The sequence below is a fragment of the Pelobates fuscus genome, chromosome 7 (genome assembly GCF_036172605.1).
Source record: "Pelobates fuscus isolate aPelFus1 chromosome 7, aPelFus1.pri, whole genome shotgun sequence".
NCBI classification, from domain to species: Eukaryota; Metazoa; Chordata; class Amphibia; order Anura; family Pelobatidae; genus Pelobates; species Pelobates fuscus.
The window spans coordinates 129,496,708-129,523,650 of NC_086323.1; the positions used below are offsets into that span (position 1 = coordinate 129,496,708).

General features: G+C 41.6%; 1 protein-coding gene across 1 annotated transcript; it reads right to left on the reverse strand.

Annotated features, from left to right (window-relative positions):
- Positions 1-4,059: 4,059 nt before the first annotated feature.
- ERP27 (endoplasmic reticulum protein 27) lies at positions 4,060-26,568 on the reverse strand. Its single transcript, XM_063426645.1, has 7 exons — positions 26,401-26,568; positions 22,537-22,628; positions 22,224-22,361; positions 21,399-21,515; positions 20,736-20,861; positions 6,979-7,176; positions 4,060-4,195 (listed from the first exon to the last, which is right to left on the reverse strand). Exons 1-7 carry the CDS (start codon positions 26,489-26,491, stop codon positions 4,154-4,156), a joined length of 804 nt encoding a protein of 267 aa, XP_063282715.1. The 5' UTR covers positions 26,492-26,568; the 3' UTR covers positions 4,060-4,153.
- Positions 26,569-26,943: the final 375 nt, after the last annotated feature.

A 26,943-nucleotide genomic window follows, 5' to 3' on the forward strand; every position in this document is an offset into this window, starting at 1 on the left:
GACGTTCAGCGTCTTCTCACTGTGATTTTCACAGTGAGAATCGCAGAAAATCCTCTAGCGGCTGTCAATGAGACAGCCACTAGAGATGGATTAACCCTCAGTGAAACATAGCAGTTTCTCTGAAACTGCTGTTTTCAGCTGCAGGGTTAAAACTAGAGAGACCTGGCACCCAGACCACTTCATTGAGCTGATTTGATCTGGGTGTCTGTAGTGGTCCTTTAAGTGTATGTGTTTATGCATGCACTGGCGTACATACCGCGGTCGCACGGGTCGCAGCCCTGCGACCAGGTGCCCGCCCGCCATGTGTTGCGGCCCCAGCCCGCGCAGAGTAAGCGGGGGGGGGGGCCACAGATCAGTTTTCGCACCGGGGCCCCATGGGTTGTGTGTACGCCACTGACTGACAGTATTCATCCATGAGTTCTTAAGTAACTAAGTGTGGAAATAAGTGAATCTCTGTTTTCAATCTCTGTAATCTTTCAAGATTCTTTTCTTTATATATATGCTGTATGTAATAAAGAGGTAACAGCTGGGTGTGTGTTGTGTGTATAAGGATCTGAAGTAGAACCTAAGTGAAAAAATGTGTATATACCATTGAGTTGTTAGTAATTTTAAGATTCGTAATGTCTAATATTCATAATTAGATGTTGGTCAATCAAGTAATACAGAATAATATTAACTGTCAAAAATGATCTGAAGGGTTTAGTATTATAAAGACAATATGGGTGTATTTGTAAGTTATTAGTAGAAATCCAAAAATAGGCTGATTCGTCAATGAATGAATGGGGTGAAGTTAAATTCTTAATTTAACCCCTTAGGTGCCATCGTTTTAAATTTATAGATTAATCTTTTTTTCTGGAGTAACTTCAGGTTTAAATTACCTTTGCATGAGTTAAGGATTAATTTTTCTATGGCCTGAAATCTCAGGTGATCTGGGTCAGCGTTGTGTAAGTTGATGAGATGTTTGGCAATGGGTGTAAGATTGCCAGTGTTGGTGATTGAACCAATATGTTGAAGTATGCAGCGTCTGAAATGTTGGTAGGTTTTTCCTATGTATTGTTTGCCACAGGAACAGGAAAGCTATTTTTAATACCAGATTTGGGTAGCCAAGAGACCAAAACCTTTGTCTGAGTTCTTGGCATTTTTGGAGAAAATTGGTGTCATCTGAACAGTTTCTGCAAGCTCGCAGGTACTGGCCATATGGAATAGAATATTTCAACCTATGGGGATGGTGACTTTATCAATGTAAAAAGCTGTTGGTGGAGGTGGCTTTTCAATATAGTTGGGTTTGGAGGGCACCATCTGATGACAGTGTGATTTTTAGACCTAAGAAGATTATCAGCTTTCATGAATCACATGAGTGAGTGTGAGATTGAGGTCATTCTGATTTAAATACTCTACATATTGTTTAAATGTGGATATGGAGCCTGTCCATAGGAGCAGTATGTCATCTATGTACCTATACCATTGTAGGATGTATTGTTGGTATATACTATAGGTTGAAGAGCTGATTACATACTGCTCCCACCACCCCAGAAAAAGGGTTTGCAAATTTGGTTTGTTTAGGTTCAAACTATTTTTGTCCATGTGATCATTTTGGGAAAAATGATATGGGCGAACCATAATGGTGTGCAAATTGGCCAATTGGCATACTGCAAAGTGTTAATATTATTTATATATTTTACAGTACACATTTTCACTCCATTTGGTTCACAAATCAAGGGAGAAAAACTAACCAAAAGAAGGAAAAAGAGCAGTAAACTACATTTTATTATGACGGTCTGAATATGTGTTACCGTCTGTCATTCCCTTATTCCTATAAAACAATATCACCAATAATCCACAGGGTAAAATATTGCTGGTATCGCATAATAATTCCAGTTTGAAACTCCCAAACGCCATGGAGAAATAGTACATATGGGACTTCCATAAAGACCAGTGATTCGTGCGAGTGCCATGCCCAAAACAGTTCCAGGCACTCGACGACCAAGTCCTGCTGCCCGCGTTCAGGAGACAAGATGGCCGCCGTCTCACCACGTGCGTTCGTATGCACGAAATGGCAGCCACCTAGGAGCATTCAATTAGTCTGCGGTTTTCATATAGTTCCACGGTGTTCCACGTTCTAATTAGTACCCAGGGTGGTCTCCGTTCGGTAAAACCAATGTTTTACCTAACAACAAAAAATAAACGAATAATCCAAGGGAATTAAATAGCAGGGAGTGGAAACAACCGAACGGGTACTGGGAAATACTTCACATTGATATGTATATATTGATATGTATATATTATACCTTTTTTACTACTACTCTTTTTTCCCCTTTGTCACTGTGAATAAAATCAACATTTAGTGCCTGCCAATCAATTGTCATTTTTTTGTGCATTGGCTATTTTTTTTGTGATCTGTCCATATAGCATTTTGGAGTTCAGGAATTCTGACAAACCACCAATTGGTCAAAATTCAGACAAAATGCAATTTGTTTGAAACCAAATGTACATACCTAATTTCCACTATTCTACTCAGGTAGCATGCAAAAAAAACATCTTGAGATTTAATGATCTATAATTCAGTTTTGTAACAGATAGGCTTTTCCCATACCTATGTGTCGTCAAGACTATGCCCTGAATCCTTTCATTGGTTTACAAACAATTGACATTGCAGGAATCCTATTAACATTCTGTTGCTACTGTCTAGTGTGTTGACCATTTTTATTCTATTTTATTCTATTGACATCAAAATGCCTGATTTTGTTTATGCACATATGTGCATTCCATTTTTCATTACATAAAGCTCTGGGCTTTCTGCATTCGAGTATCTAACGTTAACCTTGACAACATATATAAGCTAATGAAATCTAATTGTATTCTATCTAAATTCTGTAATAAATTTTGTTTGACATCAGGTAATGACAAAAACCACTATTGTTAATGAAATTTGGTGTGTAACATGGTGCCGTGTTAACTGCTGATTAACTAACAGAGGATTATAACCTAGAAGGTCAATATATTAAATATTATGGCTGTGGTGTCCAGGAAAAATATTGAGATAATGCCAAAAAAGAACTTGGACCCATGATCTCTGCCAAGACTAGTTGTAAATTAGGTGGTAAGCCATGATGGTTAACACCAGATCTCGTGGGAGAGTCAAATAGGATGTAAGCTCTATAATTATTATGTGTTTCACCACACTTTATTCAAGTGGATTGGCAAATAGGCTGGGGTCAATAGCGAGAGTGGTGGCCGACATTGAAAAATAAACACAAGCATTGCTGTCTGGGTTCCTGCAGTAATTGAATGTTCCTGTTTGTTAAACATAGCACTCATAACTAAAACGTTTGGGTTGAACTGGGTAAATTTTATATAAATAGCTTAATATAATTATAGCTAATGTTTGTGTTTCATGAATATTTTCATGCTAGTTTGTGAGAGAACAAGGACAAAGGTCCCATTGAAGAGAATGAGAAGATGCCTAGATGAGGACAGAAAGGTCAATGTGTACAGATAGCTAGACATGTGAAAAAACTGATGACAAAGAAACAACACAGGTACAATAACATTATGACTGTAACTGTGTGTTGAACCTTTTAAACATAAGAACACATGTACCTTCAGAGAATATACCGTAGTTGAAATTTATGACAGATAGTAAAAGAAAATGTTATTTCAGTAAAGAAACATAGTTAAAAGTGAGACAAGGAAACAGAATATACAGTAATTAATGTAGAAGTCTCATTGCATGTTATATATAATAATAATAAACCCTGTAAGCTTCGATCACTCAAAAACATGATATTGCCCTCTTTACTAGGGATCTACAGAGAATGATTAATAATACTGTCTTGCCAACAATTCATATATGCAGAGAAGGACTCAGATCTCACAGAACCCTAGGCAGTTTATCAGTTTATTTATTTGGGGCCCCCTTCATTCTTCAGCTAGGAGTGGTGAATAAAGACAAGCATATTCATGGTTCCAGGCCCTGGGCCCTATGTTCTTAATCCGCCTTTGTAGGAGTGTTCAATGGGTTTTCTTGCAGTTGCCTCTTACATTAAAATTATACACAGATATACTAAAAATCTTTTTATTACTGTAAACACAAAATATTTACTTAAACTTCCAAAAATGTTCTAAAGATAAAGAATTGATTTTTTTTTTTAAATTATAACTCTGTTTTTGCTTCATTCTTCTCTGAATCTTCATCCTGAAGAAGATAAGAACACATTAAAGTAAACTGGCAGGCATATATGTTGTTTTTATTGAATATGTGCTATCTATATCTTGTAAAAAATAAATACATTTATGCACTCTGTTTTGTGGTGACAAATTTTTATCTAGAACTATTACAAAAACGTGTTCATCTTTTGGTAATGCTTTTTGCTATTCATGGAAAACGTCTCAAGAACATTAGTTCTTAACTCAGTCCTCAAGGTCGGGCTTTGTCAGTCCATGTTTTGTCAGTATCCCAAAATGAATAAAATGGAAACATTCTTAGTTACTGGACTGTTAGTGTGCCTCGAGGACTAAGATTGGGAACCACTATTCTAGGATTGCGATAGTAGGTTACAGGACTGGTGTAGTGATTATTATAACCCCTATTACATTTAGCAGAAAAAAACATGTTCCGTGCTATTACTGCATTATGATGTGCTCAAGATTTCACTTGAGGTCTCCCTGCTCCTTTTATTACTGACGAAAAGAAATGCAATAGAGTTGTAATATACTTGCATGATATTCTGTTGCAGCTAACAGTGAATCGCAATTATGATTTCTGTCAGAGACTCAGTCACCTTGACATCCAGTCCTCTGATATTACTAATTAATTAATTAATAAATAGTTTAAATGTTCCAGTTGATTAAATCTTATTTAATAGAAAATAAACCACATGCCAGTGTACATAATTTTAGAATATTCAGAATAAAATCAAAATACATAACATAAAGTATTAATAAAATTTAAAATAGCAACAAAAAAAAATGTTTAATAGACAGTCACATTCTAAAGAAAAGGTCCTAACTTCAGGTTAAAATACTGGAAAACTGTTTAATCCCTGAACGGCACCCATACACTACTTCCCCTATAACAACTTAAAGGGACACTTTAGACTAGTCACCAAAACAACTTTAGCTTAATGAAGCAGTTTTGGTGTATAGATCATGTTCCTGCAGTGTTATGAACCCTAGTCACACCTCCCTGCATGTGACTTGCACGACCTTCCTAAAGAGTCATCTAAAGTTTATCCTTCCTTTATTGCAAGTTCTGTTTAATTTAGATTTTCTTGTCCCCTGCTCTGTTAATAGTTTGCTAGACACTGCAAGAGCCTCCTGTATGGGATTAAAGTTCAATTTACAGAGAAAGAGATACAATTGTTTAAGGTAAATTACATCTCATTAAAAGTAAAAGCGTTTTTTTCATGCAGGCTGTGTCAATCAGAGTCAGGGGAGGTGTGACAAGGGCTGCATAAACAGAAACAAAGTGATTTAACACCTAAATGGCAGTGAATTGAGCAGTGAAACCCGAGAAACATGATCTAAACACTAAATCTGCTTCATTAAGCTAAAGTTATTTAGGTAACTATAGTGTTCCTTTAAATCATCTGAACTTGTTATGGTATTGGAGCGTTCCTTTAATGAGGCACGATTAGAGCTGATAATATCCAAAGTACTAAAGTTACATCTCACATAATTTTAAGCACGATTTTGATATACCCTATCACTACTAATTTAACTCTTAAATATGCTTATTTTTGAAAAACATGTATTTAGGACAATACTAAGAAGTATTTAATAACCAAATTCAAGGTAAGGTTCTACAACGAAATAAAGGATCCTATTTATTTAAGAAGTGACGGAAACAAATTAATTTGGAACACGTGTCACTGCATGTAACATTTCAAAACTAGACAGTGAAGCCATGTATTAAGCATTATCTAATATATATAGTGTAGCTATATATAAAGGCAGCATGAAAAGACAGTGCAGCCATATGCAAAAGCATCTGAGAATACATTTAACAAGTAGACATTGAAAGGATTTAGAAACCATATATAGATCATATATAAACTGGATCTTACAGGTATTTAAATCTCTGACTACATATTTAAACCGGAGAGTTCACACATATCTCCAAACCGCCAGTGCAGAGATATCAATATCACTTTGCAATTGTAATTGTACAATGTGTAGTCTACAGATATGAAAATCGTTCCAATGTGCACATATGTATTAAATATTGTAATCATAAATAATTCTCATTTGTCAACAATAATTTTTTTCCGACACAGTTAAGAAGTAACATTTATAAAAGATGCTATATTGCCCCCTCAAATATTGTTTTACCATTAAAATTCCATTCCTCTTCTAAAACAGTATTTTTTTTCTCCCATCTTTGATCAAGTCCAATTTCTGCATAATGTTCCCAGCCCACATCTCTTACTGTTATGACTTGTTTCCCAGACATTTGTCTGACCTCAGCTAACTGACCCAGCAATCTCTGGACACGAGGAAGGAAAAGATAAAGCAGGGTTTTATCCTATTTATTTATTAGAGGCTATCTATAGCACCTTCTGTCTGTTTAATCTGACACAAACAGTAAAATACTCATGCATTCCTTCCTTCCATCTGTAAACTTCCAACCACAAACTCTTTCATTTGTAAACAGTTGAATCATGCTTCTTATTCACATCTCAAAATCTCCCATCTAAACCTTAGGTCTATTGAAGATTTTTTTAATTATTTTTTTTTTACTCCTAAGGACAAATGATGGAGCAGCTTGTTAAACAAATTTTAAAGCCACCCCCCACCTCTCCCCAGGGTTATTCACAAATGTAAAGGAGAGAGGGGGCATTATGCTGTCTGCCTTCAAAGTACTGCCTGAGTCTATTGGTACCACACTACCCTATGTAGGTGTTTTGTGATGTCACATAATTTTAATTATTAACAGCTTAAAATATATTTTAATAGACTTTAACAAGTTATTTTACTTACAATACTATCCCCAGACAAGAAGCCAAGGCAAAATGTTTTGAGCCTTTCGGCAGTGAATTCATCATCTTTAAAGAATTGTTTGGTTTCGTTTTCAGTGTTATAGATTACAACCTTGGGGAGATCATTCTTTTGGAGCTTGAAATAAGCCATGGATCTCTCATTGCTTTTCAACGAAGCATCCACCTTCACAAAAAGAACCTAAACAGAAAAAAAAAATTCAAAAAAACAGAAACAAAATAAAACTACAATAGTGAGGTATCTGTAACTAAATAAATATGGTCTTGCTTGTGAAATATTCTCAGTTCGGTACTTTGTTCAGTATACAAACCACATGGGGCAATCTGTTCTGTGATGTTCGTATACTGGAGCATTTAATATAAAACAATAATTCAGGGACAGGGTAGTCCGTCACAAATATTTTCAAAGATTTCATTAGACTTGGAGATTTGTTTTGTTATGAACTGCATTTTATCTGAATTTGGGCCATTCGGGACGATTGTATGTAATTCCGAATTACAAACCGAAATCAAACGTGCAATGGAAGAGCATGTTCGTTTTGATTTGTGATTCCGAATTCTGCCAATGGCGAAAAAAAAAAGAGAAGATTAATGGAAGAAGGATGACTGATGGCAAGGGGCAAACACTAGCTTGATTTTATTCACAGATCAAGTGAGAAGTGAAAAAGGAGGAGCAGTGAAATATCTATATTTATATATTATATGCTTACTAAATATACACTATTTAAATATCTAAATATGTTTTTTTTCCTGTTCCTCCTCTTTTTCCCTCTACTAGTTACTTTTTTTTTAAATGATCTGTGAACCAATTGGTGGGCAAAGCACTTATTAGTGTACAGGAAAATATGTTCAAAGCATGTGTATTGGTTTGTTAGAATTATTTCAAGAATCTTTCTTCCTTGTTAGCCAAATTAGGATGAGCCAAATCACCTTATAGCTAAAATACAGCCTCCATTTTTTTTTTATTTTTTTTTTGCTGAAGTGGTTACACTTTAACAATTTTTTTTAATTCTTTATTTTGGGGTGCAAAAAATAATAATAACATACAGGCTGGTAGTGCCACAACAGCATCTACAAGCTTAATGTGGTCAAACATGTGCATACACAGCCATGACATATGAGACAATTGCACTGTTTTATGATACGAAAAAACAAGCTGCACTATAGGTTTTAATGTAAGACTTGAGAAAATACAGGCTAGAGAAACAATGTTAGTAGAAGATTAGGTGAGTTACTGTGTTAGAGTGTGAAGAGTTGGAGTATGCAAGGGTTTGGGGCGTGAAAGAGAAAACAATAAGATACAGATTGAGTTCTGTTACTTAGAGCATAGCTGACAGATGGGGTTTGCTTTGCCATAGTTAGGAAGGGCACAGTGTCCATCTATTTGGGCATAGCATGAGGAGGGACAAAGGGTATTCATCCGATGCCCAAGCTGGGTAGGCATGTCACGCGTTTGTGCAGTCCGTTGGGATAAGTAGTTTTACGGTGTCTTAGCTGAGCTTCTTCCCAGCTCCAGACTGGTGGATCAGCAATCCCTGCTTTTGCACCTGTTTAGGGAGCTCCAGAGGTCGTAGTCTTTCCATCCGGGAGAAAGCCTGAAGGCCGGGGTATCTGGGGAGATCAACGTGCTGTCCGCCTGTTGCGCGGATTTTGTGGCTTGGTTAGTCTCCGAAAAGATCACACTGCGGGAGCGCTTGGAATGGGAGGGACAGCTGTTTGTTTATTAGTGGGGTGTGCGAGGGGTCCCACAGGCCAGCCCTGTTGGGTGCTGGGTCACAGCAGGGTGCGCCTGCCTCATCCTCTCCTCTAGTGTAGCTTAGAAGCGGGCAAAGGTTGCCTCCAGATTAAATAAAATGCGGCAGGACCAGTCAGTCAAGTCTGCACAGCATAGTGCCGTGCCTCTTGTAAGTATTGACAGGAAAGTCCTCCACAGCTCTAACAGCTTACCGTATATACTCGTGTATAAGCCGACCCGAATATAAGCCGAGGCCCCTAATTTTACCCCCAAAAACTGGGAAAACTTATTGACTCGAGTATAAGACTAGGGTGGGAAATGCAGCAGCTACTGGTAAATTTCTAAATAAAATTCGATCCTAAAAAATTATATTAATTGAATATTTATTTACAGTGTGTATATATAATGAATGCAGTGTGTGTATGAGAATGCAGTGTGTATGAGAGTGCAGTGTGTGTGTATGAGTGCAGTGTGTATGAGTGCAGTGTGTATGAATGCAGTGTGTGTGTATGAATGCAGTGTGTGTGTGTGTGATGCAGAGTGTGATGCAGAGCCTTGGTGGGGGGTTATTTTTTAATTATTATTTTAATATTGTTTTTTGTTTCATTAATATTTTTTTTATTATTCTTATTTTTATTTATTTATTTATTTATTATTTTTTATTATTATTATTATTATTATTTATATATTTTAATTTTTTCGTCCCCCCCTCCCTGCTTCCTAGCTGGCCAGGGAGGGGGGCTCTCTCTCCCTGGTGGTCCAGTGGCATTGGTAGTTCAGTGGGGGGAAGAGGGGGGCTGGCAGGGAGCACTTACCTCTCCTGCAGCTCCTGTCAGCTCCCTTCTCCTCCGCGCCGGTCCGGTCAGTTCCCCTGTAAGCTCACACTGTAAGTCTTGCGAGAGCCGCACCATGACCCAGCGGCTCTCGCAAGACTTAAACTGGGAGCTGACAGAGGTGCTGAACGGACCGGCGCGGAGGAGAAGGGAGCTGACAGGAGCTGCAGGAGAGGTAAGCGCTCGCTGCCAGCCCCCTGTCTGTATTATGGCAATGTAAATTGCCATAATACAGACCAGTGGCGTACACACAACCCATGGGGCCCCGGTGCGAAAACTGATCTGTGGGCCCCCCCGCGCGCGCGCTTACGCTGCGCGGGCAGGGGCCGCAACACATGGCGGCGGGCACCGGGTCGCAGGGCTGCGACCTGTGTGACCGCGGTATGTACGCCAGTGCATGCATAAACACATACACTTTAAGGACCACTACAGACACCCAGATCACATCAGCTCAATGAAGTGGTCTGGGTGCCAGGTCTCTAGTTTTAACCCTGCAGCTGAAAACATAGCCGTTTCAGTGGCTGTCTCATTGACAGACGCTAGAGGATTTTCTGCGATTCTCACTGTGAAAATCACAGTGAGAAGACGCTGAACGTCCATAGGAAAGCATTGAATAATGCTTTCCTATGGGCGGTTTGAATGCGCGCGTGGCTCTTGCCACGCATGCGTATTCGGAGCTGAGAGGCGGAGAGATTCCCAGCGCCAAGGGAGTCCGGCGCTGGAGAAAGGTAAGTGCTTAAGACACACACACACAGAATCTCATGAACAGACGCACACATTTACTGACAGACACACACTCAGTGACAGACATACATACACACTCACTAACAGATGCACACAAACATACTCAGTAACAGACACACACAAACACACACTCTAACACACACACACACTAACATACACTCACACACACACGCTAACACACACTCACACACACTAACATACACTCACACTCACACACTAACATACACTCACACACACTAACACACTCACACACACTAACATACACTCACACTCACAAACACACACTAACATACACTCACACACACTAACTCACACTCACACACTAACACACACTCACACACACTAACATACACTCACACACACTAACATACACTCACACACACTAACATACACTCACACTCACAAACACACACTCGCTAACACTAACATACACTCACACTCACAAACACACACTAACACTAACACACACTCACAAACACACACTCACTAACATACACTCACACTCACAAACACACACACACTCACACTCTAACACACACTCACTAACACTAACATACACTCACACTCACAAACATACACTCACACCCTAACACACACTCACTAACACTAACACACTCTAACACACACTCACACTCTAACACATACTCACTAACACTAACATACACTCACACTCACAAACACACACTCACACTCTAACACACACTCACTAACACTAACATACACTCACAAACACACACTAACATACACTCACACTCTAACACACACTCACTAACACTAACACTCACAAACACATTTTTTTTTTAAAGGGACTCTATAGTCACCATATAAAAGCAAGAAAGACAGGTCCCCCAGCCTTCCTTCTTGCTTTTATATGAACTTTCATTCATTAAAAAAAAAAAAATCGGTGTTTTTATATTAAAAACTTACCTCCGTTCCAGCGCCGAGCTCCCCGCTAGGCCGCGCCCCCTTTTTCGTCAAAATGACGAAATCGCGGGGCCCAATGGGACGGCTTCGCGCTGGACCAATCGCGTTCTTCATAGAGCGGCATTGAATGCCGCCCTATGAAGAACCTGAGCGCTTTACCGCGCATGTGCGCGGAATGCGCGTTCGCGAGCTGAGCTGTCTGACTGACAGCTCAGCTCGCTTTCTAAAATTATCAATAATAATTTAGGGCCCCCACCCGCCCTGTGCGGCGGGTGGGGGCCCTAAAATTATAAATGAGGGGGGGACCTACTGTCCCCCCCCCGGCCCCCACCCCTGTGCGGCGGGTGGGGGCCCTAAAATTATCAATGAGGGGGGGACCTACTGTCCCCCCCCGGCCCCCACCCCTGTGCGGCGGGTGGGGGCCCTAAAATTATCAATGAGGGGGGGACCTACTGTCCCCCCCCGGCCCCCACCCCTGAGCGGCGGGTGGGGGCCCTACAATTATCAATAAGGGGGGGGACCTACTGTCCCCCCCCCGGCCCCCACCCCTGAGCGGCGGGTGGGGGCCCTAAAATGATCAATAAGGGGGGGGACCTACTGTCCCCCCCCCGGCCCCCACCCCTGAGCGGCGGGTGGGGGCCCTAAAATTATCAATAAGGGGGGGGACCTATTGTCCCCCCCCGGCCCCCACCCCTGAGCGGTGGGTGGGGGCCCTAAATACAAAGGGGGGGGGGGACCCTAGTTAACCCTCCCCCCCCCAAAAAAAAATATCTCCCTACCTACCCCCCTCACCCTAAAAATAATGAGGGGGGACCATTAACTAAAAACCTGTAAAAAAATGAGATAAAATCAACTTACCATTCGATGTTTTCTTTCTTCTAAAATCTTCTTTCTTCAGCCCCAAAAAAGGCCAAATAAAAATCCATAATAACCGACGCAATTAAAAAAAAAAAAAAAAAAAAACGAGCGCAAAAAAAAATAATCCATCTTCACCCATGGAGGGCTCCGCGCAGACTGAGCTCCGCAGGGAGGGGGAAGGCTTATAAAGCCTTGCCCCGCCCTGCAATTAGGCTAAGAACACTCTGATTGGTGGGTTTAAGCCAATCAGAGTGCTCTTTGTCATTTTACAAGCGTGGGAAAGTTCTTTGGAATTTTCCCACGCTTGTAAAATGACACAGAGCACTGTGATTGGATGGATTTCAAGCCATCCAATCACAGTGCTCTGTGTCATTTTACAAGCGTGGGAAAGTTCTTTGGAATTTTCCCACGCTTGTAAAATGACACAGAGCAATGTGATTGGATGGCTTGAAATCCATCCAATCACAGTGCTCTGTGTCATTTTACAAGCGTGGGAAAATTCCAAAGAACTTTCCCACGCTTGTAAAATGACAAAGAGCACTGTGATTGGATGGATTTCAAGCCATCCAATCACATTGCTCTGTGTCATTTTACAAGCGTGGGAAAATTCCAAAGAACTTTCCCACGCTTGTAAAATGACAAAGAGCACTCTGATTGGCTTAAACCCACCAATCAGAGTGTTCTTAGCCTAATTGCAGGGCGGGGCAAGGCTTTATAAGCCTTCCCCCGCCCTGCGGAGCTCAGTCTGCGCGGAGCCCTCCATGGGTGAAGATGGATTATTTTTTTTGCGCTCGGGTTTTTTTTTTTTTTTTTTTTATTGCGTCGGTTATTATGGATTTTTATTTGGCCTTTTTTGGGGCTGAAGAAAGAAGATTTTAGAAGAAAGAAAACATCAAATGGTAAGTTGATTTTATCTCATTTTTTTTACAGGTTTTTAGTTAATGGTCCCCCCTCATTATTTTTAGGGTGAGGGGGGTAGGTAGGGAGATAAGTTTTTTTTTTTGGGGGGGGGGGGGGGGGGTTAACTAGGGTCCCCACCCCCTTTGTATTTAGGGCCCCCACCCGCCGCACAGGGGTGGGGGCCGGGGGGGGACAGTAGGTCCCCCCCCTATTGTGAATTTTAGGGCCCCCACCCACCGCTCAGGGGTGGGGGCCGGGGGGGGGGGGCAGTAGGTCCCCCCCCTTATTGTGAATTTTAGGGCCCCCACCCGCCGCACAGGGGTGGGGGCCGGGGGGGGACAGTAGGTCCCCCCCTTATTGTGAATTTTAGGGCCCCCACCCGCCGCACAGGGGTGGGGGCCGGGGGGGGACAGTAGGTCCCCCCCCTATTGTGAATTTTAGGGCCCCCACCCACCGCTCAGGGGTGGGGGCCGGGGGGGGGGGGCAGTAGGTCCCCCCCCTTATTGTGAATTTTAGGGCCCCCACCCGCCGCACAGGGGTGGGGCCGGGGGGGGACAGTAGGTCCCCCCCTTATTGTGAATTTTAGGGCCCCCACCCGCCGCACAGGGGTGGGGGCCGGGGGGGGGCCAGTATGTCCCCCCCTTATTTTTTATTTTAAGGCCCCCACCCACCGCACAGGGGTGGGGGCCGGGGGGGGACAATAGGTCCCCCCTTATTGATAATTTTAGTGCCCCCACCGGCCGCACAGGGGTGGGGGCCGGGGGGGCAGTATGTGCCACCCTTATTTTTAGGGCCCCCACTCACCGCTCAGGGGTGGGGGCCGGGGGGAGGAGAGTAGGTCCGTCCCCCCCCCCCTTCAACCACTATTGTGGCCAGACAGCATCCCTGTGGGTTCGGGCTTCAGCTGTCAGCTGAAGCCACGCCCACAGCAGTGCTGACAGGCTGTCAGCACACAAAGCGCGTTCACAGTGCTTTGTGTGCTGATAGCCCGTCTGATGCATTCACCCAGAATGCATCGGACGAGAGGCCTTTTTAGGGCCTCTGAACTCGGAAGTCCCTCTGGTGGCCGTCTGATTGACTGCAACAAGAGGTGTTCCAAGCTTCCAATGTAAACACTGCATTTTCTCAGAAAATACAGTGCTTACAAGAAAAAGGCTCCGGGTAGCTGTAGCACTCACCTAAACAACCTCATTAAGCTGAAGTTGTTCAGGTGACTATAGTGTCCCTTTAAATCCCCCCAGCCTCCTTACCTGTGGGAGAGCTGAGGGGATTCCCTGGGGTCCAGTGGTGCTGCTGGGCTCCTGGGGGGCCGGTCACCCGGTGGGCAGGCTGGCGGGCGCGCGAGGGAGCACTGTGTCAGGGTACCTGAGGCCTCTACCTCTAAGGGAGGTAGAGATTTGGTGGTTTGCCCGTCCAGGCGAGCTGTTTCCTTCGTTCCTCGCGGTTCATCCAGTCACTTAAACACCGGCCGCGAGGAATCCACGTCCTTTTCTAGCGGGACGCTCAATACGTGACGTCATGACGCTATCACGAGCGACCTGTCACTCAAGTGTTCGATATCCAATCGGTACTTGTCAGAGGCGTGATTACCATCCAGAGCCAGGGTATTTAAGCTTACTTCTCACTTCAGCTCATTGCCCTGTCGTGGTTCTAGCTTGTCTAGTCACTCAGTGCTCTGGTATTCTAGTTTGCTCTATTTGGTTTTGACTCGGCTTGTTGTACTACCCTGCTTCTCTGTTCTCCCTTGACCCGGCTTGTCTCTCGCTTATCTGTCTTCCCGTTCCCTCGACCTCGGCTTGTCTCTGACTATTCTCTATTACTCTCGGTACGTTAGTCCGGCCATTCTAAGGCCCGGTATACGTACCTTTCCACTCTTTGTACTCTGCGTGTTGGATCCCTGTCCCGATCCTGACATTACGACAGGGCCAATGGATCCTGCAGGTACAAACAGTCAGCTTGGTTCTTCTGATCTCAGGTTTGACGCCATGGAGCATAGGATGGATCAGATGGCCCTAGCACTACAGGCACTTTTGTCTCGTGCTAGTAACCCACCTGAGGAGACACGTACTCCTTCTATTTCTCCTGCAGTCTCAGGTCTAGAGGTAGCCACTGTAGGTGCTTCTTCCCGTATTACCCCACCAGTACGTTATGGCGGGTCACCGGAAAAGTGTCGTGGTTTTCTGAACCAGATTAGCATCCATTTCGAATTACAACCCCGTTCTTATCCTACAGATAGAGCGAAGGTTGGATTTGTTATTACTTTACTCATTGAGAAAGCTCTGAGATGGGCCAATCCTTTATGGGAGAATGATAATCCACTAGTCTATAATTATAATGCCTTTGTAGCTGCGTTTAGAAGAACTTTTGACCCTCCTGGTAGAAAGGTCAATGCAGCTAGATTACTGTTGCGCCTTAGACAGGACAATCGAACACTTGTGGACTATGCACTAGAGTTCAGGTCCTTGGCGGCAGAAGTTAAGTGGAACGAACAGGCTTATATAGATGTGTTTCTGAATGGGTTATCAGATGTAATTCTTGACGAGGTCGCTACTAGAGAACTCCCTGAGAATTTGGAGGATTTAATTTCTTTTATATCTCGTATTGATGAACGCATAAGAGAGAGGCAGAACACTCGAGATAGGACCCGTAGACCCTCCTTTAAACTAGCGCCTACCTTTCAAAATTCTGAGTTCGAGGACTTACGTATTTCTGAACCTATGCAGATAGGCAGTACTCATCTCACAGAGAGAGAGAGACAGTACAGAAGAAGGGAGGGTTTATGTATGTATTGTGGAGTCAGAGGCCATTTACGCCTAAATTGTCCTAATCGTTCGGGAAACGCTCGCACCTAAGTTTCTCTAGAGGACAGGCCTTGGGTGTTTCTACTTTGTCCTCTATTCACAACTACAAAGAGTTCAGGCTTCTGTTACCCGTTTCTTTGAGGTGGGAGAAGGGAGTAGTAAAGACTATGGCACTAATCGATTCTGGAGCTGCTGAGAGCTTTATAGATCAGGGTTTTGCTGCCAAGCATGCTATCCCATCCCAGTTAAAAGAGACACCACTGGCTGTTGAGGCCATCGATGGTAGACCGTTACTTGAGCCTGTTATTTTCCATGAGACCATACCGATTAACTTAACTGTTGGCATCCTACATAAAGAGGATATATCCTTAATGCTCATTTCTTCTCCGTCTATTCCCATAGTCCTGGGGTACTCCTGGTTGAGGAGACACAACCCTATTATTAATTGGGAGTCAGGGGAGATAGTTTCGTGGGGAAAGAATTGTCAAGAAAAATGCTTGCGGAAGGTCTTACCTCTCGGATTAACTAACACATCGGCTACCTCTGACAATCCTACAGAGACACAAATTCCGCCTCAGTATCTAGATTTAAAGGCAGTATTTGACAAAAAGAAAGCCGATACCTTACCCCCACACAGGTCCTTTGATTGCAAAATTAACCTACTCCCTGGTACCATGCCCCCCAGAGGTCATGTATACCCATTATCTACGAAAGAGAACTCAGTTCTAGAGGAGTATATTCACGAGAATTTAGACAAGGGATTCATCAGGAGGTCCTCCTCCCCTGCCGGGGCTGGATTTTTTTTTGTTAAAAAGAAAGATGGTTCTTTGAGACCTTGTATTGATTATCGAGGCTTAAATAAGATAACCATTAAAAATGCCTACCCGATTCCCTTGATCACCGAACTCTTCGATCGTTTGAAGGGCTCTACAATTTTCACCAAGTTAGACCTCAGAGGGGCATATAACTTGGTGAGAATCCAGCAGGGACATGAGTGGATGACGGCATTCAATACTCGCTATGGTCACTATGAATATACGGTTATGCCTTTTGGGTTATGCAATGCACCAGCGGTATTCCAAGATCTGATAAATGAGGTTCTTAGGGAATTTCAGCAAGAGTGCGTCATTGTATACCTAGATGATATACTTATACATTCTAGTGAGATTGAGACTCATCACAAGCAAGTCAGGAGGGTTTTGCACAAGCTTCTTCAGCATGGTTTGTACTGCAAGTTGGAGAAATGTAGCTTTGATCAAACCCAGGTAACCTTTCTCGGCTATGTGATCTCTGGGGAGGGATTTAAGATGGATCCGGATAAACTCCAGTCTATTCTAGAGTGGCCTTTACCCAAAGGTCTTAAAGCCGTACAGAGATTTATTGGTTTTTCTAATTATTATAGGCGCTTTATTAAGGGCTATTCTTCAATTATCGCACCTATCACTAATATGACCAAACAGGGGGCTGATACTAAGAATTGGACTACTGAAGCTCTTCTTGCGTTCAAAACTCTCAAGGAGCTTTTCGCTTCCGCTCCAATTTTAGTTCACCCCGACACTTCCCTGCCTTTTCTGCTTGAGGTAGACGCATCAGAGACTGGTTTAGGTGCTGTTCTATCTCAAAGGTTGGGTGTTGATAAACCATTACATCCATGTGGATTTTTCTCTAAAAAATTGTCCGGTACTGAGAGCAGATATGACATTGGTGACAGAGAATTACTAGCGGTTATCAAAGCTTTGAAAGAGTGGAGACATTTATTGGAAGGTACTTTACATCCTGTTACCATTCTAACAGACCACAAAAATTTGTCTTATATCGGAGAGGCCAAGCGTTTGTCCTCCAGGCAGGCTCGTTGGTCTTTGTTTCTTACCCATTTCAATTACGTTCTGACTTACAGACCTGGCTCAAAGAATTCTAAAGCCGATGCGCTATCTCGCCAATTTGAGCCTTCTGCTTCAGTTGAACCACTTGTGTCCTCCATTGTACCCAAATGCAATATTATTGCTAATACCAGTCTTAAAATTCATTCTCCGCTACTTGACCAGATCTTGAAGTCACAACATCTAGCTCCCGGAAACACTCCTGAGGGAAGAAACTTTGTTCCTCCTGAACTTCAACTGGAGCTCTTACAATGTTTTCACGAAAGTAAGATAGCTGGTCATCCTGGTATTCGCAAGACATACTCTCTGATATCCAAGGATTTCTGGTGGCCTTCACTTCGAAAAGATATTGAGGAGTTCGTCGCAGCTTGTGAGACTTGTGCCAAGACTAAACTACCTCATGCTTCTCCATGTGGCCTGTTACACCCCTTGGACGTTCCTGAGAAACCTTGGTCCTGTTTGTCCATAGACTTTATCGTTGATTTACCTGCTTCCAAGAGACAGACTGTTATTCTCACGGTGGTGGATAGATTTACTAAGATGGCTCATTTCGTACCATTACCTAAACTTCCGACTTCTCCTGAATTGGCGGAGATTTTTGCGAGAGAGGTTTTTCGCCTACATGGGATTCCTTCGGAGATTGTTTCTGATAGAGGTTCTCAATTTGTCTCACGTTTCTGGAGATCCTTTTGTTCTCAAATGGGTATCAAATTGAACTTCTCCTCTGCCTATCACCCTCAGTCTAACGGAGCTGCTGAACGTACTAATCAAAAGATCGAACAGTATCTGCGTTGCTTTGTTTCCGAACACCAGGACGATTGGGTCGGTCTGATTCCTTGGGCGGAGTTCGCACACAATAACCTTGTTTGTGATTCAACTCGCTCTAGCCCTTTCTTCATGAACTATGGCTTTCATCCTTCGATTTTTCCTTCGGTTTCCTCTTCTCAGGGGATACCGTCGGTTGATGATCATGTCGCCAACCTGAAGAGATTATGGGATCAGACTCGGCAAATTCTGTTACATAGTTCTTCGTTGTTCAAGAAACACGCTGACAAGCATAGAAGAGCGGCTCCTGTTTTTGTTCCTGGGGATAGGGTATGGTTGAGTACTAAGAATATTCGCCTAAAAGTCCCATCTATGAAATTTGCTCCTCGCTACATAGGTCCTTACAGGATTCTCACTCGTATCAACCCAGTTGCGTATCGCCTTGCTCTGCCACCTGCCTTACGCATTCCTAATTCTTTTCATGTCTCCTTGTTGAAACCTCTTATTTGCAACAAATTCTCCTCTAAGGTTTCCTCGCCTCGTCCTGTTCAGGTGGAGGGTCGGGAGGAGTACGAGGTCAGCTCCATCATTGATTCCAGAATTTCAAGGGGAAAATTGCAATATCTGGTCAACTGGAGGGGATATGGTCCTGAGGAGAGGAGTTGGGTACCTCAGGAGGACGTTCATGCTTCTCGCCTTCGCAGAGCATTTCACCTCCGCTTCCCATCTCGCCCCGGTTCCTTCCGCCCGGTGGGCGTATCTGAGAGGGGGGGTACTGTCAGGGTACCTGAGGCCTCTACCTCTAAGGGAGGTAGAGATTTGGTGGTTTGCCCGTCCAGGCGAGCTGTTTCCTTCGTTCCTCGCGGTTCATCCAGTCACTTAAACACCGGCCGCGAGGAATCCACGTCCTTTTCTAGCGGGACGCTCAATACGTGACGTCATGACGCTATCACGAGCGACCTGTCACTCAAGTGTTCGATATCCAATCGGTACTTGTCAGAGGCGTGATTACCATCCAGAGCCAGGGTATTTAAGCTTACTTCTCACTTCAGCTCATTGCCCTGTCGTGGTTCTAGCTTGTCTAGTCACTCAGTGCTCTGGTATTCTAGTTTGCTCTATTTGGTTTTGACTCGGCTTGTTGTACTACCCTGCTTCTCTGTTCTCCCTTGACCCGGCTTGTCTCTCGCTTATCTGTCTTCCCGTTCCCTCGACCTCGGCTTGTCTCTGACTATTCTCTATTACTCTCGGTACGTTAGTCCGGCCATTCTAAGGCCCGGTATACGTACCTTTCCACTCTTTGTACTCTGCGTGTTGGATCCCTGTCCCGATCCTGACACACTGTCTCCTGAGTGCTTCCTCTTCAGCTCCCTCGCGTGCCGCGTACTGATGCCGGAGCCGGAAGATGACGTCATCTTCCGGCTCCGGTATCAGTGCGGTGCGCGAGGGAGCTGAAGAGGAAGCACCCAGGAGACAGTGCTCCCTCGCGCGCCCGCAGTACCGGCCAGCCGGATGACAGCAGGGCCAGCCTCGGGGGGCCCGGAGGTGGCCGGCTCCTGGGCCCCCCAGGAGAAGAGGCTGGCCCAGTGACATACATACCGGGTCGCAGGGCGGCCGGGCCCCCTGGTGGGCCGGGCCCGGTCGCAGCCGCGACCCCTGCGACCCCGGTATGTACGCCACTGATACAGACAGTGACTCGAGTATAAGACGAGTTGGGGTTTTTCAGCACAAAAAATGTGCTGAAAAACTCGTCTTATACTTGAGTATATACGGTATATCACACTAAATTGGACCGGGATATCCCACACCGGTAGGGTGGTGGGGTTGGAGTGCAGCAGATACAGTACTTTTAAAATGCTTACTTGAGTTCCACCCGAAGTGAATGGATTAATTGAACTGACATAATTCCCCGAGTGAGACCTTATACTTGGCCTGTCTCTGCATAGTGTTTACTCTAAATTTGTTCAAAGGCACTTTAAGCACCATACAGGTCATTGTAGTGGTTACTGTGCTACGAGTACATTGGCACCCTTTTCCTGGTATTCTGTCAACTTGATAAGGTGAGGTATGACAAGAACAGGGGTTATAACAGGCACTAAAAGCCTGCCCCACCTTGAAAATTCTGCATTATCAAGTGTGAATTTAACTAACTTCTGATGAGAAAGCTGAAAGCAGTGTGCTAACTTAGTGCCTCTGTTTATAAAAGTAATTGACTTCTGTAGTGTAAATACAGTATGACTATGGTACTCATTTTCTGTAGTATTATCGTAGTACCTTTATACCCATAGTACAAGCAAATTCACCTGTCCTTGCAGTTCTTTTGCTGCTTCACGGAATTCTTTGAGTGTCTCCTCTTCATTCTCCAGTTTGTTGTTTACAAAGAGTAGCAGATGGTCCTGGATTTCAGAAGCCATCACCCCCACTGCTGTCTGAATTAGAATAAACAAAATGGAAGAAACATCATGCATGAGAATAAACCAGTAGCAAAGCATGGAAACCATAACCACTTTACAAAATAGTTTACAGTCACCTCTTTTTCATAGTCTGCATAAAGTGTAACGGGTGAAGCTCACATGGATCTAGAAGTGGAACACCATATTTGTTTCTTTTTAAACTTTATCAAAGATACAGACTGTTCTTTTTTAACATTTCATCACTGAGTCACCTCATTAATTCAGATAGCTGTCCACTGTTTTATTTTTTATGTGCTTTTCTACCAGGATTATTCAATGAAATGTGAATTGCTAGAAACAGAAAGTGAATTTAAAGTGAATTTATTTCAAATTCTAATCAAAATTAGGAAAAGTCTCCAGTTCAACTACATTTATGGCCAACTTGGTACCGGTATGTCATGGCGACTTTGAATTCAGTTTGAATTAATGACAACTCACAGTTGGCACATTAGTGAATAACCCTTTGAGTGTTCATTTTGCGACATTATAAATCAATATAAAGAAATAACTCACCACCGAGTTGTATGACGTCACCCATCTCAACTCATTTATAGAGAGAAATCGATACATTTTGGCTGTATCTATTTGTTGGTATTCCTTTAATACTAAATCGGTTCTGGTATTGTCCACCTAATATCAGAAAAGGATAAATATAAATGATATTTATTTGTATTGCCTTGTAGAATACCATATTACTAAAAAGGTATGCATTAGATGTTGAATGCGAACATACAGATAGTTGCAAGCAGAGCATTACAGTTGAAGTGCTATTTATACTAAAGTTGACTATTGCATAGTTAACACTTTCATGACAAAGGTTTAAGAAAACACCAGGAAGCTGCAGTGCCACTATGGTAGCTCCAACATCATTACTTACTGGTACAGTGAGTTTTGACACAGCATCTGTGTGCCTGCCTGGATCACCCTAAATATTCCCCAGGTGAAAATGAGACAGTACAAAGTGATTATGGTGCTTTATGCCTGAAGTCAGTCCCTATATTAGATACTTTTTAAAATCCCTTCTGTTTTCTGTATTCTGCATCGTGTCTTCCTATCCCCTTAAGGACACAACTTCTGAAATAAAAGGGAATCATGATGGAATATTTCCGTCATGTGTCCTTAAGGGGCTATATTATATTAGTGTTTATATGGATTCATGACCATTAACTTATACCCTAGTATACAAGTTTTCACTTCCTGTCCTTACTCATGGACTGTATTTGAATATGATGCTCTGCTGTCTGTTCCTAACTCAACAAATAAACCTACCATTAGGATATGTATCTTCTGTTTATTACCCGTGTATCACCGTTGAAAACTATATGGCAGATTAATTACCTGTCTAAAAAAAGTCAACGAGGTGCTTTCAATTTTAAAATGTTGTAAGACTTCTGGACTAGTGCTTATTGCAAAGTCCCATTCCGGATGATTCTTGCAAAGAGTATAAAAATGCTTTACTTCCGGCTCCTCGGAATCCTGTAAAATAGTGATAATGACCAAAAGGTTTGAAATGATGTATATATATATATATATATATATATATATATATATATATATATATATATTACATGCAGTGAAGTTCCGTTACTTTTGTCTATCTGTTTAATTTTATAGAAAATCAAATGATATCTGAAACAATTAAGTAACATACCGTAACAAATGCTACAATAGCAAATTCATTTGAACTAATGAAATCTTTGGCAGCAGACACATCTTGCAGAACTGTGGGTTGCCTAACAAATTCTGGAATTGAGAGAAGAGCAACATGCAGGAGATGGTTAGGGTAAGATCATATACAATTACGGTACCTTCTAATATATAATTCATTATAATTGAGCAGAAAACCTGATTTTTTTTAGGATCTATAAAGCATGCAATATTTTGGAATTATATTAAGTACCGGTATTTTCTTTTATTTGTTTAATGCTTTTCTACGACTTTAATTTAAATACCGTAATCACTGACAGTATCTTCTCAACTTGGAGATTGGTAAATACACAAACACATTGAAGACTGGGTACATAAAAACACTGGGGTCTGCTTTCAAAACTAGCTCCAATCAACAACCTGTAGAACCTCTTAGAGGGACAAAGAGCTATACATAATTTCTCAAAAACACCTTATAAAGACAATGAATTAGAAATGCTTATGCACAAGTTTGTAAGTTGGTTCTATCTATCTAATTGGTTCTATCAACAATTACTTTCTACTGACCATCCTCAACATACAAGAAGTTACTGTGTGAAACAACAAAAAGAGGTTGGATACTTTTAGGGTCCCATCAGGAGTCACCCCTAGATGCAGTCTTCAAACTGCTTTGTCTACTCTAACAGCTAAACTGAAGGCCCTTGGTGGCTTCTTCATAAACACAACATGGAAATACTAAGGGAAATACAATTATTATTTTAAGTGCAATTAAAACTGATACATTATTATTTGTATACTCCGTTAAGCTAACTGCTCTCTCTATGCTGACAAGTGTTTAATTTTCTGTTCCCATAAGTAAAGAAGTCTCAGAAGTCATTGCCAGAAATTTTATTTAACAAGGCACCAGGGAATTTCACTTGAGTGTTTCTTGAATATGTAAGTCTGTTTCATGGCATTTGCAACAATTGCAATTATTATGTATGCTTCACCAGGGAAATGCTGTGACACGTCTGCGTCTTTTGCCACCTGACGACATCAGCCTTAAGGTTAGTCGTGTAACCCAGAACACCTGAACACTGCTAATGTCATCTGCCAATGAAGGCAAACAGTTCTTTTTTTTTTTTTTCATAGAAGAAACTAGGAAAACATTTTCCAATTTGAAATTTTAATGGGGAACTTTAAAATTGAAAGATATGGTATTTTCTAATAACTAGTCAAAACCAGTAGTTGTTTTTATTTGTTTTATTTTTTCTATAAATTAGATTTTTTTTTAATTTGCATTTAATTTGCATCCAATTAAAGTATTACTGCATTGGCCATGTTCACTGCAAATTTAAAACGTCCAGTGATTGCCAGGGTACAAGTGACAATAATGGGAAAATTACATCTTGCAATTGGGAATAAGGAATTATGGAAAAACAGTTTATAACATGTCAGCCAAGTCTCATCCCTATCCTATTTTTCACCACGGCGTGTGCAGGGTGTTTGGGGATTAAATAAAGAATGCTTGTGGCCAAACATGGGTTGATAAAATAAATGAAAACCTACCAGCAGCCCTGTGCACATTTCACTCTACCCCTAGAACTTGAAATAATCCAGAGAAACCCCAATATCGTGATCTACCTGTTCACAATAATGAAAGGATCATGGGATACCGAGTCCACTGGTCTTGGATGTCTCCATTAATTTAGAGGTCATGGGAATGCTAGTCCTGTGGGCCTAAATCTTGAAAAAAAAAACTATACAGATCATCTGTGTCTAGTCCTTTGACCTTAAATAAAGTTGAAAAATCTCAGAGATGCTTCTCATTGATAACTTCAGTATGAACAGATTTTTTTTGTTCTGGTTTCTTGAAATATAAATTACTGTAGGACACAAAGAATATTTTACTTTCCACAAAGCAAAAAACTCATCCCTATCTTTAGACTATGACAGGTTCCTTCAGATATATACATGCACCTTGGGTTGGTCAGTGTTTCAAAGTCTATGGTTAGTCTCTATGGTATTCTCTTCTTCTGTGCATGGAGTGAAGCAGAAAAGAACATTGCTTTTCAAAATATGAAGAAAGGATTATTATACTTAAAATAGTTTTACCTTTAATGCAAATTGTTAGGACAAATGGTACAGTGAGAATGGAGGCATAAAAGTGGAGGCACTAGTTAGGAACACGCTGGACAGGATATTATTTGCAAAACTGGTGAGGCCTCGCTGGCCCTAACTACATTTCTGCCTAGCATACATGTGACACACATTGGCTGTCTCTATATTCCTCATCTAGCTTAGTATACTGAAAGGAAAATGTTAGTGTTAGGAAAACAAAGATGGCAAGTAAAAGGTTAAAAAAATGCTTTAAACACTAACCTGATTCCAGCGCCGAAGTCAGGCTCCTCCTCCACCAACATCAACGAATGGGGGGGATCTGATTGCCCATGTATGGTGAGCGCTGCTCACTCATTAGGCTTTCCCCATAGAAAAGCATTGATTCACTGCTTTCCTATGGGGTATTAGAAGATGCAGGAAGTCCTCAAGCAAAGCGTCCGGACATCCAGCGTTGTTTCACTGAGTCAAACTCTGTGAAATATAAGGAAGCATCTCTAGTGACTGTCTGGGAGACAGCTACTAGATGCTGTCTTAACCTTGCCATGTAAGCATTGTAGTTTCACTGCACCCAAATTGTCCGAGTGCCTTAAGAGTCATTTTAAGTTAGTTTGGCTTGTCTTGTTGCGCACATTCAGGCATTCAACAAAAGATTCCATGCAGAAATACAGAAAGTAGCAAAATATTCGCTCCACAAATGTGTCGATGTTGAGACTGGAAATGACTCAAAGCTCTTTTTGTGAATAGATAGATTTATTGAACATACAGCAACATGGTCAATATTGGAAAGGTACAGTTGTACTCTACTGAAGCACACTAATACATAGAAATATAGTTATGACAGTATACAAGGGGTGTGGAGCTTCTCCACTTCAAATCTAGTTATATGGTTGGAAGAGTTGGATGTTTTTTTTTTAACAAGATCTATTCCTAAGCAGGGAAGGTCAAAAGCAGAAATAAGCTAAAAAACGCAATCCTTTGCTCTGGACATATGGTCAGAACAATGCTCACTGGCAAAAGACACACTCAGACAGAGAAAATACAACTTGCACGAATTCTCACCATTTCCCCCACCCAATAGGTCTGCCCCCTCACTCTCCACCAAATCTCAATGACATCTATCACGGAATGCAGAAACAAATCTTCAGCACAGATTAAACATAGATATTAAGTCCATACAGGCACAATATGGCTTTAATACAGTTTATAACAGGATGATATAAGGTAAAGATCATTTTTGCGCTCACAATATTTGCCTCGAATTACAGTTCAGGTCAACTGAAGATGAAGTTAAAATATTTCCATTCTATAAGGTTTTCAAATACTTTCCCTGACCAGAAGATATTAATAAAATGTAAGTACAATGGGATACAGTTTTAAGTTCATACATTTCAATCCTGTGCTGTACGAAAAGGCTACCAATATTTATTCTAAAATTGCATTAGATATGAGACATTGATTGTGTGCATATTTATTCTTTAGGGATAAGTGGTAATACAAAGAGAAATAATTAGCTCTTTCATCAGATAATTTTTTTTAGATATTTTTGTTACTTTGCTTATATCTACTTGAAATATTTATGTATTATATTATTTATATCTGACTTACAATTAGCATACAATATGTTATATACCTACCTACTACTCTTTTACCATTAACTTGATGTTTGGCAACATTGTTATATTTCCCTTTGTCCTGGTCACATTTAGAGTAGGTCTAAACCTAGCTATTGTAGAACAAACAAGGAAGACTTCATAAATAAAATACATACCTGTAGTGATTGTGGTGTTCAGTACTTCTGAACAAGATGAATTCTTTAATAAACATACCATCAGGATAATACCTATGTTAGACCATGCCATTTTACTGCTCACAGTTTCTTCTGGGAACCAAACCCTGTGTGGTGACTCTAAAAAAAAAGAGTTATGTGACAGCGTATTCAGTAAAAAGTCCTAAACGTCCCTGAGGTATGAGAACCTGCCATCTGCTTCTGGAAACTTTGACCTCAATGATAACAGGATATAGGTGAGTAAGGTAAATGCTTAATTAAAAATGCCTTAAAAAAGCTACCTGTGCTGGAAATAAAGGACATTTTAACGTCTTTTCGCATGTCATGAATGCTCAATAAATTTTGTTCTGAAAAAGTCAGAAGTTCTGAAGTCAGAAGTGGCATGTTCTCTCCAGTGAGAAATGTCTCTTTAGGTCTATGTTAGTACACATAGTGTACAAGTTTAAGTACAAGTATATTACAATTACAAGTACAAGTATATTTAATCATTTTAGTAGATAGATTACAGTGACCACATTTAAAAAA

Bases quoted from the DNA above. Each gene is read 5' to 3' on its own strand.
- ERP27 (XM_063426645.1), bottom strand. From the start codon at position 26,491: ATGGCATGGTCTAACATAGGTATTATCCTGATGGTATGTTTATTAAAG. The intron at 22,629-26,400 runs GTATGTATTTTA...TCTCAATTCCAG, and splicing joins GAACACCACAATCACTACAG to AATTTGTTAGGCAACCCACA. The intron at 22,362-22,536 runs GTATGTTACTTA...ACTATTTTACAG, and splicing joins CTATTGTAGCATTTGTTACG to GATTCCGAGGAGCCGGAAGT.